This window comes from Hyperoodon ampullatus, assembly GCF_949752795.1.
Source record: "Hyperoodon ampullatus genome assembly, chromosome: 7".
NCBI lineage: Eukaryota > Metazoa > Chordata > Mammalia > Artiodactyla > Ziphiidae > Hyperoodon > Hyperoodon ampullatus.
The window spans coordinates 105,630,792-105,650,471 of NC_136920.1; the positions used below are offsets into that span (position 1 = coordinate 105,630,792).

The 19,680-nt window shown below is 35.7% G+C and overlaps 1 protein-coding gene across 1 annotated transcript in view; it reads right to left on the minus strand.

Annotated features, from left to right (window-relative positions):
* The window catches only part of CUL5 (cullin 5), a gene marked incomplete at both ends in the record, with an annotated part of 80,582 nt that overhangs the window by 46,740 nt on the left and 14,162 nt on the right, over nt 1-19,680 (minus strand). Inside the window, 5 exon segments of the mRNA XM_079707856.1 lie at nt 2,400-2,480; nt 2,563-2,708; nt 4,141-4,282; nt 6,236-6,412; nt 13,722-13,821. Of these exon segments, the coding sequence (XP_079563982.1) occupies nt 2,400-2,480; nt 2,563-2,708; nt 4,141-4,282; nt 6,236-6,412; nt 13,722-13,821 (646 nt within the window).

Genomic DNA, 19,680 nt, shown 5'->3' on the forward strand with positions numbered 1-19,680 from the left:
ATATAGTGGTCACTGATTAACATTAATCTATGCTCTTAAGAGATAGGAAAGTGATAATCTTTGGAAAAAAAGATGGCAATAATACTGTGGAGGGAGCATGATGGAAGGTTTCTTACTTGCTGATAATTCTTTTTCTGGTAATTTCACAGGTATGTTCACTTTGTGATAACTCACTTATACTTGAGATTTTTGTACACTTTTCTGTATATGTTATACTTCAATCAAAATAGTTGATTTAAGAAAAATAAGCAGAAAATCAAAACAAACCATACAAACAGACCTCTTACTTCCCCAATAAAGCACAATTTCTTTGCAAGCACATTATATTGCACTTAGGGTCTTTGTTGAAAGAAAACAAAAACTTATCTTTAAACTCTAGAATCATTCATCTTGGTAAGATGTTCACACTTGGTATCCATGGAAGAGCAAATTCACATCTTCTATTTCAAGTTTTTCCCAAAATGTGTGTGTGTATTTTAAAGTAGAAAGGGAGACTTAACTGTTCTATACAAGTTTTCATGTGTATTTGTTTATGTCTACCTTTCTCATTCTCTTTTTCTTGCTCTCTCTTATTCACTGTATTAGTTGGACCTCTATAGTTGAATTTCTTTAAGTTTACTACAAATATGATACAACTAAGATGTATAAAATAGAGTATAAGAATAGAAGAACAACTCTATCTTACAAACTTACAACATCCCCATCCAGGTGGTATAGGCCCACCAATCAACTCAAAATATTCAAATCCCTCTAACTAAACTTATCTTTCTCCCTCACTATGAAGATTTATTCTTATACCTGATCCTCCTGCAGCAGCACAATTCTCCCAAGCCAAAACCTTAGAAACACTGTTAACTCAATTCTCTCCAATATCAGCCCCATTCATATTACCATGTTCCACCTCTGGGAAGTCTGTCTCTACCCTCTTTCTTTCCATTCCCATTGCTATAATCCTACCTGGCACTCCTAATATCTTGCTTGAATTATTGCAAAAGCCTCCCACTTCCTATTCCAAGCTATTCCCCAATCCAATTTTTAAAAATGTATTTATTTGGCTGTGTGGGTCTTAGTTGCGGCATGCAAGATCTTCAGTTGTGGCATGCGTGATCTAGTTCCCTGACCAGGGATCGAACCCAGGCCCCATGCACTGGTAGCACAGAGTCTTAGCCACTGGACCACCAGGGAAGTCCCCCCCACTCCAATTAATCTCTCATACTGACACAGGATTAATTTTTCTGATGGATAAGTTTGAGCGTAGCATTATTTGTTTAAAAAATATTCAATGGCCTCCCTACCTTCTGAATGAAGTTCAAGCCTGGCTTTAAATCTCTATAGAGAATTTCTATAAGCAACCACTAAATCTGCCCCTTCTCTGGCCAATATCAGAGTTATATGAAAGAGGATATATACGGCACATAAAAAAAAGCAAAACAAACAAAAAAGGGAAAAAAGATCCAACTCAGTCCAATTTCTGAACAAATAAATATGACTATCACTCAAGAGGGAAGAAGCCAAAGAAAAATCAGAAGTAAGAAAAAAAGAAATCCCATCCATAGTTGAAAAATGTCTGGTTGTAAGCAAACTGGAATGTTACTTCTTTGAATGTGAATCTAAATCTAGTTTGTAGGCTCCAAAGACTGAAAGGAACTGGAAGAAATATTATTGCTATATTTGAGCAATTTCTAAGACTCTATCCAAACTTGATTCTTAAATTCCTTAACAAAGCACACTAAGGTCGTCATCCATGTAAAAGAAAACACCAGAATAGACACTGTAGCATGGCTACTACTACCTCTGATCATTTCTTTCTTTTAATGAGGAACTTACAACATAAAATAAATAAAAACTATTTAAAAGACTGATGTTCTCTTATCAAGTAATTAATACTTTATCTCACGGCAAGAAAAGTTTGAAAACACCCTCCCATAAAAAGAAGAAATATCCCCTAGTAGTAATGGTTTGGTGCTCATTCATTCAGTGTTTGCAGCCACTATTTTACAGAATGTAATTACCATCAATATTAAGAATCAACTGTATCTCTCAGGATCATACTTTACTTGATACCTGAAAATCCCTAATATGGTTAACTTTAGGTAGGCACAAAACATAACAGAAGGAGATTGATTAAGAATTAAGTACATTAAATATAGAAAAGTCTAGAGCAGGGATGGCAAACAGATTTTATCTTGCACATTAGCTCTGAAGAACAATGAGTTCTGAGTAAGGTGCCTTCTGAAGTTGTACTTTGGTTCACTGGGAACGAGTACTAAAATCAATTAGTAATATTGGTCACAGAAGTGAGAAAGGACAAATAATGTTACCTGCTTCATGTATATACCACCCCTGGGCTACTGTACTTCAAATAATCTCAAAGAATAAACAATTACAAAATTACTTACTGCTTCAACAGAGTTACATTCTCGCCTTGTTTCTAAATAACGTAGGGCTCGTTTTTCTTCTTCTTTTAATTTAGCATCTGCCTGTCCAGAAGCAAAATAGCAATCATTTTAAGAAAATCAAGAAAATAGCTCAAATTACCACATATACTAAGTTCTCACTTACATATTTCATATAATTCTGTACACCATTTTGTTGTAAATACGAGGGTGCCTGTGTTCTATAAAATCTCTCTGTTGAATCCAAGTATGCCTTCTCAAAATTGTCCCTATAAATTTGAAGCTTATCCTCTGGATTAGAACAAAGGTTAACTGAAAAACAGAAAATAAAATTTTACTCTAATTATGATTCAAATCAGTATTTTGAGTACAATAAATGAAATAACAAATATTGAGGAGTCATGTTCAAGGAACTGTGACAATGCTCAAGAGAACATAAAGCCATGAAAGACAAAATCCTTCTCTATAAGAAACTTAAAAAGATAACAGTACAGAGTAGTAAAGTGACAAATAGTATAGATAACATGAACTATTTTATTTTTGAATAGGAAAGAGACTGATTTCAAAGTGGATGATCAAGAAACCATTCACAGAAAAGATGGGATTTGAATTGAGTCTTTAGGAACAAAGTAGGATTTACACTGATTAGTAAAGGAAGTAAATATTCAGAAGTAGAACAACACAAGATCAAATCGAGGTATAACAATGAGTTTGTCTGCATGGATTGTAAGGTTAATAGAAGATAAGGTAGAATAGTAAGTTAGGAATGGTTATGGAGAACCCCAAATCTCTGGCTAAGTAACCTGAATTTAGCATGGCCTACCACTAAGTGGGTAAGAAAAACACCAATAAAATTATACTTAAAAATTAATCTTGTGAAAGTATAAGGGCTAAATAATAGCAATAACATCACTATAAGAAGACTGTTTGAAAAGTCTAGAAGTGGAATTCAAAGAAGTCTTAACTGGTGGCAGTTGAAATAAAAAGGAATAAATTTCAGGGACACGGCTAATGAAAATCTAGACTTGATACCTAAAGAAACACAATGGCAATGGAGAAAGCAAGTCAAAGATCAATAAAGGTTCATTTATATAAAACTTTCTTATCGGCAACTATTTTGCGTCAGGCATTCTATGCTCAATAAAGATGCGTTCTATGTTCAGTAAAGATATAGTGTCAAGAACATAGTTAAATACACTGAGGTATTATGAGAGGGAAGCACAGGTACTATGAAGCACCTAACCTACTCTGGGAATTAGGAAAGGCCTCCACGAGGAAACAGAGAATGAGGATGAGTTAGCAAATAAAAGAGGAGGAAAAGTATTCTGGTCAGAGGAAACAGCACATTTGATTGAATGAAAACTGAGAGTATCACTATCAGACACTGAAAAGTTTAGACATTCCAGAATGTACACATGGAATAAACTGATGTCCTAAAAATATAAGTGCAAAACCAGTTACCTTTCATAAGCTAGAGACTCAAATCTACATTTCTCTAATATAGGTTGCTAAAAAGATTCACTAGCCAAGAAATGAGTGAAATGGAGAAAATAAATATTAACCACACGAATATGAACTTTTGTAGTTTTCATTAAAACAGAATATCTTTTATGTACTCTTAATTTCACGTGGCACTAAAAGTAGATGTGACTATATTCTAATAAACATAACTTTGAGACTACTATTCTATAATTGTCTTAATTTCCATGAAAAGGAAATCTGATCATAAAGGTTCAGAACATACCATAGGATTCTCTTACTCCAATGACAAGCTGAGAATCAAAAGCTTCTCCTAATCTTTCAGCATGTACCAGCTTCATTGCACTATCTTGAAGTCTGTTTTTTATATTTGAAAAGATTGACTCATTCCATGTATCAAGCATAAGCTAGGAAAAAAAGAAGAAAATATGCCATCATTTCAATTATTAATATAACAAGTACCATAAATACACACAAAAAAATTTAAGTACAAATACTAAAAAAGGAAATAAAATTCTTAGACCTACATTCACTTGAATACTACAGGAAAGCAACTTTTTATTTATTTATTTTTACATATATATATATATATATATATATATATATATATATATTTTTTTTTTTTTTTTTTTTTGGCTCCTTTGGGTCTTCGTTGCCGGGCGCAGGCTTTCTCTAGTTGTGGTGAGCGGGTATTACTCTTCATTGCGGTGTGTGGGCTTCTCATTGTGGTGGCTTCTCTTGTTGCGGAGCACGGGCTGGGCGCACTGGGCTTCAGTAGTTGCAGCATGCGGGCTCAATAGTTGCGGCACTCAGGCCCTAGAGCACAAGGGCTTCAGTAGTTGCAGTGCATGGGCTCAGCAGTTGTGGCACGTGAGCTCTAGGGTGCGCAGGATTCAGTAGTTGTGGGACGCAGACTCAGTAGCTATGGCTTGTGGGCTCTAGAGTGCAGTCTCAGTAGTCGTGGTGCAAGGGCTTAGTTGCTCTGCGGCAGGTGGGATTCTCCCGGACCAGGGATCAACCCGTGTCCCCTGCACTGGCAGGTGGATTCTTAAGTACCGCGCCACCAAGGAAGTCCCAGGAAAGCAGTATATTTAAATTTGGTAACTATCATGTGGTAAATACTGACAAAAGAACAAGTGTTTCAGAATCAAACACAACTGGATTTGAATTCCAGCTGTTACTTATCTGCCTGCTTTCTCATCTGTAAAATAGTGAAAATAACAGTACAAATTTCAAGTGGTTGTTGTAAAAATTAAATATCGTAATACACGGAAAATGTTACTTTCTCTGTAGTTCCAAGGTTGTATTTCAGAGATACTGATATGTGTTTGGGATGGTCATATGCATGTTTGTACAAATATATGATAAATGTGAAAAGGACCAAATGAAAATATGTTTGATAATGAATCTCAAAAAGAAAAGAATATACAAATCCACCCTACAGATGTTCTGTTTAAATGATGAAAATGGCACATACATATTCATGAGTATGCTGTCAGCATTAGTACAAATTTTAAGGCTGGGAAGGGGCAACAAGGTCCAAGACACTAGTTAAATGCCTGAGCTGATTGCTAGAACCATCACAGCAAGCAGTGAGTTGTTCAAAGTTCAAATGGCATTTTTTACTTTTCACATCTGTGGTTCCATTTGATTCTTACAAGTAGAAATATGTGTGTGTATATATGTGTGTATATGTGTGTGTGTGTGTGTGTGTGTGTGTATTTATGAATATGAAAAATGAGGACAGCAAGGTTAGGGCATTATTGACTGAAGAACTGAAAGGGAAACCTGGGACTCTTCAATTTTAGAGCTGAGTTCTTTCCATTAATTCATGAGTTGTTACTGGGCACAGAGCTTTTAACTAGAAACTATGCAAAATAAGAAAATAAACATGGTACATACTGAGTTTATAATAACTAGAATTAAGTAAAAAATTGATAAAGATGACAGCAGTTTAGCCACAATTAAACACAAAGATACCAGAAGGTAACCTAATAAGGAAAGACTTTTTGAACAGAAAAAAAGTAATGGAATTTATAGAAAGGTAAAAGTACAGAGAAAGAATAATGAAATAAAATTATGAAGATAAAACTAGGAAAAGGAGAAAGTGAAAAGGAAAAGCAAACGAGGTAATGTTTGAAGACACAGATTTACAGCTTAAGATCACATAAAAGAAGAAAGAGAACTGAAGCTAAAAAAAGGCGAAAGAAAACTAATATTATTCAATAAAACCCGGTAAAAGCTGAAAAGGAATTTATATGTGAAGTAGAAAAACTCATTTCAGTGTAAATTTCTTTCAGAAGTCTTCAACTCACCCTATTTCTGAAGAACATAAGGGAAAAATGGGAAAACTAACTTACCTTTCGAACAATACTGTCTTCTACATTTGATTTTTTATTGCTGCCCTGTTTACCCATTAAAGTAATCTCTAGTTGACAGAAAGGCTTCGGTAAAATATCACACTGTGTAAAGAATTTTCGCCATTCAACAATATAAGCCTTTAGCAAAGCTGTATCATCTTGATGGCTCAGTACTCGCTGAAAAAGAAAGAATCATACCAATTTTAAATAAACACAGGTGCTCAGAGAATAATGGAACATATTCATGCCATAAATTTAAAATATTTTATTTACTGTATAACCTATATTATACCCAAAAGAAATTAAAACATATATATATATCAAAGAGAAATTAAAACTTGTTCACATAGCCTTACTGTAATGAACATTTCACAATATATACATATATCGAATCATCATGTTGTACACCTGAAACCAATAAAATGTTATATGTCGATTATACTTCAATTAAAAAAAACCCTATATCCTTTAGCTATTACCTTCCTACCTTCCTCCCTTCCTAGTTCCCCCCCTCCCCGCCCAGCCCTAAGCAACCACTTATCTGTTTTCTGTGTCTACGTATTTGCCTATTCTGGACTTGCATATGAATGAGATTACATAATATGTAGACTTTTATGACTGACTCCTTTTATATGGCATAGTTTTTCAGGGCTTGTCCAAGTTGTAGTATATGTCAGTACTTTATTCTGTTTTACTGCTAAATACTATTCCATTTTATGGACATACCACACTTTTTTTTATCTGTTTGTCCACTGATGAACATTTGGGTCATTTCCACCTTTGGCTATTATGAATAATGCTGCTATAAACGTCTGTGTACCAAAAAAAAAAAAAAAAAAAAAAAAACCACAAAAAACTTGTGCACACTCACCAAGAAGGGGACACAAATAACTAAAATCAAAGATGAAAGAGGAGACATTACAACTGATACCACAGATATACAAAGGATCATGAGAGACTACTACAAACAATTAAACACCAACAAATCTGACAACCTATAAGAAATGGATAAATTCCTGGAAACATATAATCGACAAAACTTAATGGTGAGGAAAAAAAAATCTGATAGATTACTGGTAAGTTATCAAGACTGAATTCATAATCAAAAAATTCCCAACAAATGAAAGTCCAGGATCAGATGGCTTCACTGGTGAATCTTACCAAACATTTAAAGCAGAACTAATACCAACCCTTCTTAAACTCTTCCAAAAAACAGGGAACACTTCCAAACTCATTTTATAAGGTTAGCATTACCCTGATACCAAAATCAGACAAAGATGCCACAAAAAACGAAAATTACAAGCCAGAATCCCTAATGAATGCAGCTGCAAAAATTCTGAAAAAAATACTAGCAAGTCAAATTCTACAGCACAATAAAAGGATCATACACCATGATCAAGTGGGATTTACTCCAGGGATGCAAGGATGGGTCAACATTCACTAATTAATCAGTGTGAAACACCACATTAACAGAATGACTAAAAATCATATGATCATCTCAATAGATGCAGAAAAAGGATTTGACAAAATGCAATATCTATTTATGATTAAGAACTCTCAAAAATGTAGGTATAGAGGGAATGTATCCCAATGTAATAATGGCCATATATGACAAGCTCACAGCTAACAACATATTCAATGGTGAAAAGCTGAAAGGTTTTCTTCTAAGATGTGGAATAAGACAAGGATGCCTACTCTCACCACTCCTATTCAAAACAGTACTTGAAATCTTGTCCAGAGCAATTAGGCAAGAAAAAGAAATAAAAGGCACCCAAATTGGAAAGAAAGGAATAAAACTGTCACTATTTGCAGATGACATGATATTATATACAGAAAAACACTAAAGACTCCACCAAAAAATAACAAATGAATTAAGTGAAGTTGCAGAATAGAAAAATCAATATACAAAAATCTGTTGAGTTTCTATACACTAATAACAAACTACCAAAAAGAGAAATTAGGGGGAAAGAATCCTGTTTAAAATCACATCAAAAAGAATAAAATACCTAAAAATAAATTTAACTATGGAGGTGAAAGACCTACACTGAAACACTGATGAAAGAAACTGAATAAGACACAAATAAATGAAAAGATATTCTGTGCTCACAGACTGTTACAATGCTATTGTTAAAATGTCCACACTGGGACTTCCCTGGTGGTCCAGTGGGTAAGACTCCACACTCCCAGTGCAGGGGGCCCAGGTTTGATCCCTGGTCGGGGAACTAGATCCCGCATGTATGCCACAACTAAGAGTTTGCATGCCGCAACTAAGAAGTCCACACGTTGCAACGAAGATCCTGCATGCCGAAACTAAGATCCAGGGCAGCCAAAATAAAAATAAATAAATAAATACATAAAATGTTCACACTACTCAAAGTAGTACAGATTCAGTGCAATCCCTATCAAAATTCCAATGACATTTTTCACAGAAATAGAACCAAGAATCCTAAAGTTTGTATGGAACCATAAAAGACCCTGCATAGCCAAAGCAGTCTTGAGAAATAAGAACAAAGCTGGAGGCATCACGCTTCCTGATTTCAAATTACATTACAAAGCTAGTGATCAAAACAGTATGGTATTGGCATAAAAACAGACCAAACAGATCAATGGAACAAAACAGAAAGCTCAGAAATAAACCCACGCATATTTGGTCAATTAGTTTATGACAGAGGAGGCAAAATATATGTGGGGAAAGAACAGTCTCTTCAATAAATGGTGTTAGGAAAACTGGAGAGCCACATGCAAAAGAATGAAACTAGACCACTATTTTACAAAAATTAACTCAAAATGAATTAAAGACTTGAACATCAGACCTGAAACTATAAAACTTCTAAAAGAAAACATAGGTAGCAAATTCCTTGATACCAGTCTTGGTGATGATCTTTTGGATTTGACACCAAAAGCAAAGGTACAAAAGCAAAAATAAACAAATGGGACTTCCTCAAACTAAAAAGCTTCTGCACACCAAATGAAACCATTAACAAAACAAAAGGCAACCTATGGGAGAAAATATTTGCAAATCATATATCTGATGTGAGGTTAATATGCAAAGTATATATAAAGAACTCACACAACTCAATAGCAAAAATTCTGATTAAAAATGAACAGAGGGACTTCCCTGGTGGCACAGTGGTTAAGAATCCACCTGCCAGTGCAGGGGACATGGGTTTGATCCTTGGTCTGGGAAGAACCCACATGCCGTGGAGCAACTAAGCCCCTGTGCCACAACTACTGAGCCTGCACTCTAGAGCCCATGAGCCACAACTACGGAGCCCGCACGCCTAGAGCCGATGCTCCACAACAAGAGAAGCCACTGCAATGAGAAGCCCGAGCACCACAGCGAAAAGCAGCCCCTGCTCACCACATCTAGAGAAAGCCTGTGCTCAGCAACGAAGACACAACGCAGCCACAATAAATAAATAAATAAACTAATTTTTTAAAAAATGAGCAGAGGATCTGAATAGGCATTTTCCCAAAGACACAGAGATGGCCAACAGGTACATGAAAAGATGCTCAACATCACTAATCACCAGAAAAATGCAAGTCAAAACCACAAGAAGATATCACCCCATCCCTGTTAGAATGGCTATTATCAAAAAGACAACAAATAAGTGTTGTTGAGGATGTGGAGAAAGGAAACCCTTGTACACTGTTGGTGGGAATGTATATTGGTGCAGCCACTATGGAAAACAGCATGGGATTCCTCAAAAAATTAAAAACAGAATTATCATATTTTCCAGCAATTCCACTTCTTGGTATCTATCCAAAGAAAACAAAAACACTAATTCAAAATGATATATGTACCCCCATGTTCACTTCAGCATTATCTACAACAGCCAAGACATGGAAACAACCTAAATGTCCAACAGTGAATGAACTGATAAAGAAAATGTGGTATATAGACACAATAGAATATCATTTAGCCATACAAGAGAATGAAATCTTGCCATCTGTGACAACATGGATGGATACCTTGAGAGCATTATGCTTAGTGAAATAAGTCAGAGAAAGACAAATAAATACCTTATGATCTCACTTACATGTGGAATCAAAAACCAAACCCCCCAAAACCCAAAAAACCCAACAAAAAAAAATCCCAAGCTTACAGATACAGAGAACAGATTGGTGATTGCCAGGCAGGGGGATGGGGAGGAGAGGGATCAAAATGGGTGAAGGGGGTCAACAGGTACAAACTTCCGGTTATAAAAATAAATTAGGGGGGCTTCCCTGGTGGCACAGTGGTTAAGAATCCACCCGCCAACGCAGGAGACACGGGTTCGAGCCCTGGTCCGGGAAGATCCCACATGCCACAGAGTAACTAAGCCCATGCGCCACAACTACTGAGCCTGAGCTCTAGAGCCTACAAGCCACAACTACTGAGCCTGCATGCCACAATTACTGAAGCCCGCGTGCCTAGAGCCCGTGCTCTACAACAAGAGAAGCTACCGCCATGAGAAGCCCATGCACCGCAACAAAGAGTAGCCCTTGCTCTCCGCAGCTAGAGAAAAGCCCACGCGCAGCAATGAAGACCCAATGCAGCCAAAAATAAATAAATCAATTAATTAAAAAAATTAAAAAGTCACAGAGGTGTAATGTACAGCATGGTGACTACAGTTAATATTATTGTAGTACACATTTGAAAGCTGCTAAGAAGAGTAAATCTTAAAAGTTCTCATCACAAGAAAAAAAATTTGTGACTACGTATGGTGACGGATGTGAAAGTAGACTTACTGTGGTGATCATTTTGCAATATATACAAATATTGAATCATTATTGTACACCTGAAACTAGTATAATGTTATGTGTCAATTATACCTAAAACAAAACCTGTGCACAAATGTTCATAGCAGCATTATTCAAAACAGACAAAAAGTAGTGAGAACCCAATGTCTATCAATGACAAATAGGTAAACAAAATACAGCATAGTCATACAACGGAATATTATTCTGCCATAAGAAGGAATGAAATAGTGTTAAATGCTACAATATAGATGAACCTTGAAAACATTATCCCAAGTGAAAGGAGTCAGTCATAAAAGGCCACATATTGTAGGATTCCATTTATAGGAAATGTCCAGAATAAACAAATCCATAGGGACAGAAAGTAGATTAGTGTTTGCCAAAGTGGGGGGGAGGGGAGTCATGCGGAAGTAACTGCTAACGGGTACAGAGTTTCTATATGGGCTGATGAAAATGTTCTAAAATTAGTGGGTGATGGCTGTACAACTTTATGAATATACTAAAACACACAGAATTATACACTTTTTTAAAGCGTGAATTTTGGTATGTAAATTTATCTCTTTTTTTTTTTTTTTAAAGATCCTATAGTCTATTTCTCCACCACTGGACTTTAGCTGGTCCTGTGACTAACTCTGACCAACAAAATGCTGTAGATGTGGCATTGTGAGGCTTCTGAGCCAAGACCTGAAGAGATTTGCAAGATTACACTATCACACCTCAAAGACTGGTTTCCTTGAGAACAAGAAACCATGTGAGGGGGAAAAAGCCCCACAGGGAAGCCAGGTTAGTACCAAACACCAGGAATATGAGAAAAGCTCTCTTAGACCATCCAGTCCCTGCAGAGCCTTACTGCTGCCATATTAATAAGCTCAGGCAAAATCAGGTGAGCCTAGCCCAAACTGGTAAGCCACAGAATTATGTATTGGGTTGGCCAAAAAGTTTGTTCAGGTTTTTCCATATGTTGTTACAGGAAACCCGAACAAGCTTTTTGGCCAACCCAATACAAATAGAAGGGTTACGTTAATCTTAAAAACAAAACAAACAAAACAAAAACACAAGAAAAAAATTCAATATCCTAATAACTTTCCAAGCATTGCATATTTATTTTTATTTCTTTTTGTCATTTTAAATAATGCTATAATAAACATTTTAATGCTGACTGTCCTATTTGGGAGATTTGGTCCTTCCTAACAGGATAAACTCAATTAGTCTAGTAACTGACTAGTAAACTCACGAAGCTAGATCTTCTTAAAAGTTTTTAAATGTTTTAAAATTATACACCCATGTCTGGCACTGCCAGTCCTGCAATTTAACTGCTCTGAATTAGTGGCACTAAATCCCATCCTCGAGTTCTTGCTAAGGTCTACATTCCAAACTTTCCTGGATCGTTCCAAACATCATTCCAAACCCTGAACATACTTTGTTTTCTAGTGTGAAGTATATTTCTAAATATTTCTAAGATGATTCTTTATGAGCCCATTTCCAGAAACTAAGGAATAATGCTCTATCAATTTGAAATAAACATAATTTATCTTCACCAAAAGTCATAAATAGATAAGCTGATATGCTTTCCACCAATGCAAGCAGAAACTGTTTTCCTAAATCAGTTCTAGAAAATGTATGTTTTGATTAAACTGTGATATTGAAACATTTAATTTTTCTAAGCAAACCTGGTGATTTATTTTCATTAAAAGATAATTTCCTAAAAAGAAAGACAATTTCCTTATAAAACTCTAATTTTAAAAAAATCATTGACCAAGACAGCAGAATTAACGGTGTCATCAATAAAACATTTCATTTTGTAAGTAATATCCTATGCGAGATCATTCTTATTTTATCATGGCAGTGGCTACTAACAGCATTAAATATATACCAAGCATATTCAATTTCAGTATCTTCCTTTAAGTTATATATTCATTTTTAATTTCTAACTGCTAACACTTATTAATATTCAACAAGATTTCTAACAGACTTTTACTAATGTTGTACAAGACAATGATGTAAAAATTCAAATAAAGAATAACAAATTCTAGCTCTCTAGTTTTCAAACTTCATTTTATAGAAAGGAAAATAATCTCATGTCTTTAGGCCCTTCTTCAAAGTGGTAAAGGATGCATTAGTGATGCCAGAGTTGATCTGAAATAATACTTTACCTCTGCATTAATTTTTCCCAAAAGACAAAGGTGTTAATAAAGACAAAAAAAAACTAGCTCTTACATAACTGACCTAATGCCTAAATGAGCCCTATCTTCATTTCAATAATATTAAACACTTATACATATCATCAACTCAAGAGTGCTGAATTTCAGCTCAGCAACAGAAATGCAAAGGACAGTCCAAGAATTACAGTCGGAGAAGTATTTAGAATTGAAGAAAACTGCTGTCAGCTTGAAAAGAGGTATTAATTGTGAGGAAAAAAAATGATTTATGTGAACTGATGTGTGGCCAAAAAATAATGGTGGTGGGGATTTCTAAAGAATGCATTAAAAATGAAATTCTTTTTATAGCACCTTTTAATTGAGGATAATAATATATTCTTTTGAAAGAAATGTCAGTGGGGGGGGAAACAACAAATGACAATCATTTCATTAAAATGACAATCATTTCATTAAAAAATTTATTTAGCCAAGTGTGTCAAAAGTTAATGTGATATTTTAAAATTACTTCAGGAAGCCCTACATTCAAAATCAGAAAATAAGATATTCTCTGAGTAAAGTCTTAAACAATATATAGATGCAAAACTTACTGCCTGTGCTTGCTTAATAAACTCAAGAATATCTTCTTTTAAAGCCTGATGAATTTTTGCTGGGCCTTTATCATCCCAGAGACAGACTGCATGTACATCCCTGTAAAAATAAAGCAGGTAAACAAACATTAACACTGGAAAAAGAACAAAGATCTCTGTTCTGTTTCAATACAGTTTCCATGGACCATGCTAAGGGTGCTTGAATCCATTCACGTGAACCAAGCATTCTTTGTAAGCTGTCTCATACACAAACATTTGTTTCTATTTTCTTTGTCATTGCTTTCCTTAAATCTTTGCCACTTACTGATTAAATTTTTTAATTATAAAAGGATCTCCCAATCAGACTCCCAAAGTTAAATACTATCAATATTTTCTTGTGCAAAGACAAGTATAAATCCTTTAATATATAACACAATATATATAAACTATCCTTTTTTAGAAAATTTGTAATTTAAATACCATTACAGCAGAATTCCTAGCTTCCCCCATACATTCATCACATTTACACATCAATTACCACTGTGCCTCCTTTATTTAAAATAAACAGAAACAAAAGCTCTTTAAACTATAAAGCTGACATATTTTACCCAAAGGTCATTCATTATAGAAATATATTTAATATTAATACATGTTCACAGAGTGAATTTTTTAATTACTATATTGTAGAGCAGGGAAACATAACAAAAGGATAGAGTCTTATACTGGGGATTCTTTTATTCAAAAAATGTTCCCCAGTACTTTAAAGAGCCCCTACCATAAAAAATGTCAAAAAACCCCCAAAAATATCTCTAGAATTGTAACATTATAACAATGGCCAAATAGTCTGTTTTACATTCAGATTCTTAGGGACATAATTATAATCCAAAGTTCTGTCTGCATATTAATTTGAACTTGCTTTCATCATTTGTTAAATTCAGCTTAATAGTGGTATCTGGCCCAGAGCAGATGTACTAAGCACACAAATATTTGTTAAATAACAAGATAATAGGTAACAGCTAACTGCTTACTATATGCCAAATACTATTCTAAGCTGTTTTAACTCACTTAACCTTCACAGCAACCCTGAAGTAGTACTATTTTATTGCCATTTTACAGATGGGGAAACTGAGCCAAAGAAAGGTTAAGTAACATTCCCAAGATTACCCAGCTAGTATATGGCAATTACACGGGCAATTGGGCTCTAGAGCCCACATCAAACCATTTCCCTTAATTTACCCTTGCACCCCTCTAATCCATCCAACAGTAGTTAAAGTGATCATCATAAAACTCAAATTACATCTTACTGCCTCTGTATTTCAAATCCTCCAACGGTTTCCCATTGCCTTTTGAATAAAGTACAAAATGGTTAATTGACCCCTATAATACCTCTGCAATCTCACCTCATGGCTAAAGAAATTTAGAGTCTAAAAGAAGAAACTGATACCAAAATTGATTATATTTAAGTATGTTTATGACTACTAAGCCTATAAACATAAGATGGTTTAGGAACCCAAGGAGAAGGAAAGGATGGAAGTGACAGGTAAAGAGAAAAAGGGAAGACTATAGATCACTAGGGTGTATGCAGTGAACTATTAACAAATCAATTTGGCTTGGCTGTCAAGTGTGAAGTGGGGAATGATAAGCAAGAAACTGGGCAAACTAACCCTTTTATAATTCAATCACAGTCCTACTGTATCCATCAGCTAAATGTCTCTCCAATTTGGACATTTCCATCCATCACCACTACCACAGTCAAAATTACCATCATCTCTTACTTAATTTACTATAACACAAACTAGCATGTATTGACTGCTTACGATGTACGAAGCACTTCACACATATTGACCCATGCAGTAGTTTAGGTTTTCCAAAAAAGAGATGGGATCAGGCATGCAAGAGAGATTTATTGAGGGTAATGCCTGTGAGGGACAATGGGAAGTGAGCTACAGGAAGCTGGGCAAAACATAAGCTCACAATGCTGGTCTGATCCCTGTAAGGAAGAGTAGGAAGGATGAAGGTTGGGTAGCAAGAGTCTTAGACTACACAGCAGTTCTAAGAAAGTTTGGTAAAGCTATTTAAGAGTTTTAGAGCAAAAGTCACCCATTAAAGGAGTTCCATACCTCCCCAAAATAGGACTACCTTAGTATCCCTGCCTACTCAAACCCACTGCAGGTACATGTCAGAAGGACTCAAACGTGACTTGAGTCTCATAAGGCAAGAGGGAATGGTGTTGAGTTGGGTACCCAGGAAAGAGTCAAACTTGTGATCAGTACCTCTTCTCCAGCTCCCTTTCCTCAACCTCCAGGTGCTCCTATATGTTGTTACATCATGGAAGAATATCTTCAATACACTCTTATTTGAAACACAATACTTCTCACCACCACACAATAAAACATGTCAAGCCTCCTGGTCAATTTTCATACACATTTTGAGGAATATATTATAATACACTTGAGGACTGTATGATGATAATACCCTACAAGACCTCTATGTTCCTCTCCCTAATCCTACTCTCATCCATCCCCAGAAGTAACTAAGCCTGAATCTGTCATTTTATTTTCAAGTTTTACAACATACTATGAGGGTTTCTGAACGTTATAGAAATTATATCAAATAATAATTTTTTAAAATAATTTTTTTACTCAACACGTTTCTACTATTTACTCATATAGGTGGATGTAGTTCTCGTTCATGCACTTTATCTTTTTTTTTAGATATATTTATTTATTTGTTTGTTTATTTATTTATGGCTGTGTAGGCTCTTCGTTGCTGTGCGCGGGCTTTCTCTAGCTGCGGTGAGCGGGGGCTACTCTTTGTTGCAGTGCGCGGGCTTCTCATTGTGGTGGCTTCTCTTTGTTGCTGAGCACGGGGTCTAGGTGCGTGGGCTTCAGTAGTTGTGGTTCACAGGCTCTAGAGCACAGGCTCAGTAGTTGTGGCGCACGGTCTTAGTTGCTCCGTGGCATGTGGGATCTTCCTGGACCAGGGCTCAAACCCGTGTCCCCTGCACTGGTAGGCAAATTCTTAATCACTGCGCCACCAGGGAAGCCCCATGCACTTTATCTTTTATATAAAATGGCACTTCAACATAAAAGGGAAGGAGTAATGGATGAGCAATAAATATCTGAAATTAAATCTGGATAAGAACACAGTCTCTTGGATTACATAACTAAGTGTTTTTAAAAAGAGACATGTTGTTAAGGGAAATTCTTTTTATTCATTTATTTTTAAATATTTATTTATGTATTTATTTATTTGGCTGCACCAGGTCTTAGTTACAGCACACTGGATCGCTGTTGCCATGTGCAGGATCTTCGATGTGGCATGTGGGATCTAGTTCCCTGACCAGGGTTCAAACCCAGGCCCCCTGAATTGGGAGAGTGGAATCTTAACCACTGGACCACCAGGGAAGTCCCAGGGAATTCTTTTTATTTTTTATTTTATTTATTTATTTAAAAAATATTTTCTTGATTTGTTTATTTATTTATTTATTTTGGCTGCGTTGAGTCTTCGTTGCTGCGCACAGGCTTCTCATTGCGGTGGCTTCTCTTGTTGTGGAGCACAGGCTCTAGGCGCACAGCTTCAGTAGTTGTGTCACACAGGCTCTAGAGTGCATGCTCAGTAGCTGTAGCACACGGGGTTAGTTGCTCCGCGGCACGTGGGATCTTCCCGGACCAGGGCTCAAATCCGTGTACCCTGCATTAGCAGGCAGATTCTTAACAACTGTGCCACCAGGGAAGTCCCCCAGGGAATTCTTTTTAAATACTTAACTATATTAGAAAAATCAAGGGGTTGGGGAGTGGGAGAATGATGAAGTAAAAACTTTTTAAAGGTTTCAAGAGGACAGACAGAAGGGATGAGAGAAGAAGAGGTAAGAAGTATTCCAAAGGTTTCAACTTCCTCAAGTTAAACAGGAAGTAAAAGAGAAATAGTGTGACCCTGGTACAAAAAATAGGTATTCTGGAGACTTCCCTGGTGATCCAGTGGTAAAGAATCTGCCTTCCAGCACAGGAAACGCAGGTTCAATCCCTGGTCGGGGAACTTAAGATCCCACAAGCCGTATGGCACAGCCAAAAAAAAAAAAAAAATACAATTAATGGCTATGATTTATTAGGTAGAGATTCTTGCAACTCACAAAAATATAATTTTTTCCTAAGAGCACATGCATACATACAAAATTTTAAAAAGATAATTTTATAGGCTATTTCTCTGATTATAATCCATAAATAAATAATTAAAATTTTCACTATCTAGAAATTTAAGCTCCTAGATAATGCATGGATTAAAGGAAAATGAAAAACAAAAAGAAAAATTACTAACAATCAAGAAAGAAATAAAGGGACTTCCCTAGTGGCGCAGTGGTTAAGAATCCGCCTGCCAATGCAGGGGACACGGGTTCGAGCCCTGGTCCAGGAAGATCCCACATGCCACGGAGTAACTAAGCCCGTGCACCACAACTACTGAGCCTGTGCTCTAAAGCACAAGAGCCATAACTACTGAGCCCGCGCGATACAACTACTGAAGCCTGCGCGCCCTAGAGCCCATGTGCCACAACTACTGAAGCCTGCACACTCTGGGGCCTGTATGCTGCAACTACTGAGCCTGCATGCCTAGAGCTATGCTCCACAACAAGAGAAGCCACTGCAACAAGAGACGTCACACCAATGAGAAGCCCACACACCACAACGAAGAGTAGCCCATGCTTGCCACAACTAGAGATAGCCCATGCACAGCAACAAAGACCCAACGCAGCCAAAAACTAAATTAAAAATTTAAAAAGAATAGAATCTGTAAGAAAGAAATAAAAAAGGAAAACCCTGAATACCACAGAAACTATGGTGACAATAAAAGCAATATTAAGAAAAAAATGTGTAGCTTGAAAGCTTTCATTGTAAAGAAAAATATTAAAAAGAATTTTAAAATTAAGAATTCAATAAAAGAACTAAGAAATCAAAAGACAAAATAAATTGAAGACAGCAGGAAGAAAACACTGATAAGGAAGCAAATTATAAACATAATAATAAACAAAAATGGAATAAATATTATTCTTTCCAAATAACAAATTTTTACCTTTTTTCTTTTCTCTATTCACAATTATTTTGTATTTCATTAATTTTGTCTTTTGTCTTTCCTTCCTCCTACTTTCTTCAGGTTTACTTAGACCATGCACTTTTAGCTTTTTTTGTCTAATATATGCGTCAAAGGCTATGAACTCCTTAGCATTTAAGCACTGCACAGTTGGATCCAATACGTTTTGATGTATCATATCAAAGTAATTTTTATAGCTTGATTATGTGAAAAGACCTATAAAATGGATCAACTCCTTAATATGGATATTAAAGAAAATATGTAGGATTAGGGATAAAAAAAAAAGAGATATGACCACATATAAAATAAGTATACTACTTATAATTCTATGGCAACAAATTTCTAAACCTAGAGGAAATTAAAATGAAGTGTGCAGATACTTTGTCTTATTCCCTATTTTATTTCTTTTACTGTTTTACATCAGTTTTAATGGGAATAAAAGAGAGTAAAAACAGTATTATTTATTAGTGGTTTACACACCTGCCAGGATGGCAAAAGTGATTGTAACCTGCATAAATAATATACTTGAGAACATTTCCACACTCCTTTGTGGTTAGAGCAGTGCAGTTTATAAAACAAAAATGTGACTATTCCTGTTGAAGTAGGCATCAAAAATTCGTTTTGAGAAAGAAGATGAAAGGAGCATTCTCTAACTCCTGGATGCCAGGAAGCAGAGTTTTTCAGAATCAAAAACAAAGAGAGCCCTAATTAAGAGAAAGGCCCTACCCCTCAGGGGTCACAGAGTTGGTTCTTTTGCTTTAAACTAATTCATCATTTTCACGTATCAAAGGATTTTTCTCTACCCAAAATTAAAACTAGAAGAGACATCACAACACTTTTCAGAAATGCAAACACCCTGAGATAGATCAATACCAGGATCTACTCAAGGATTTGC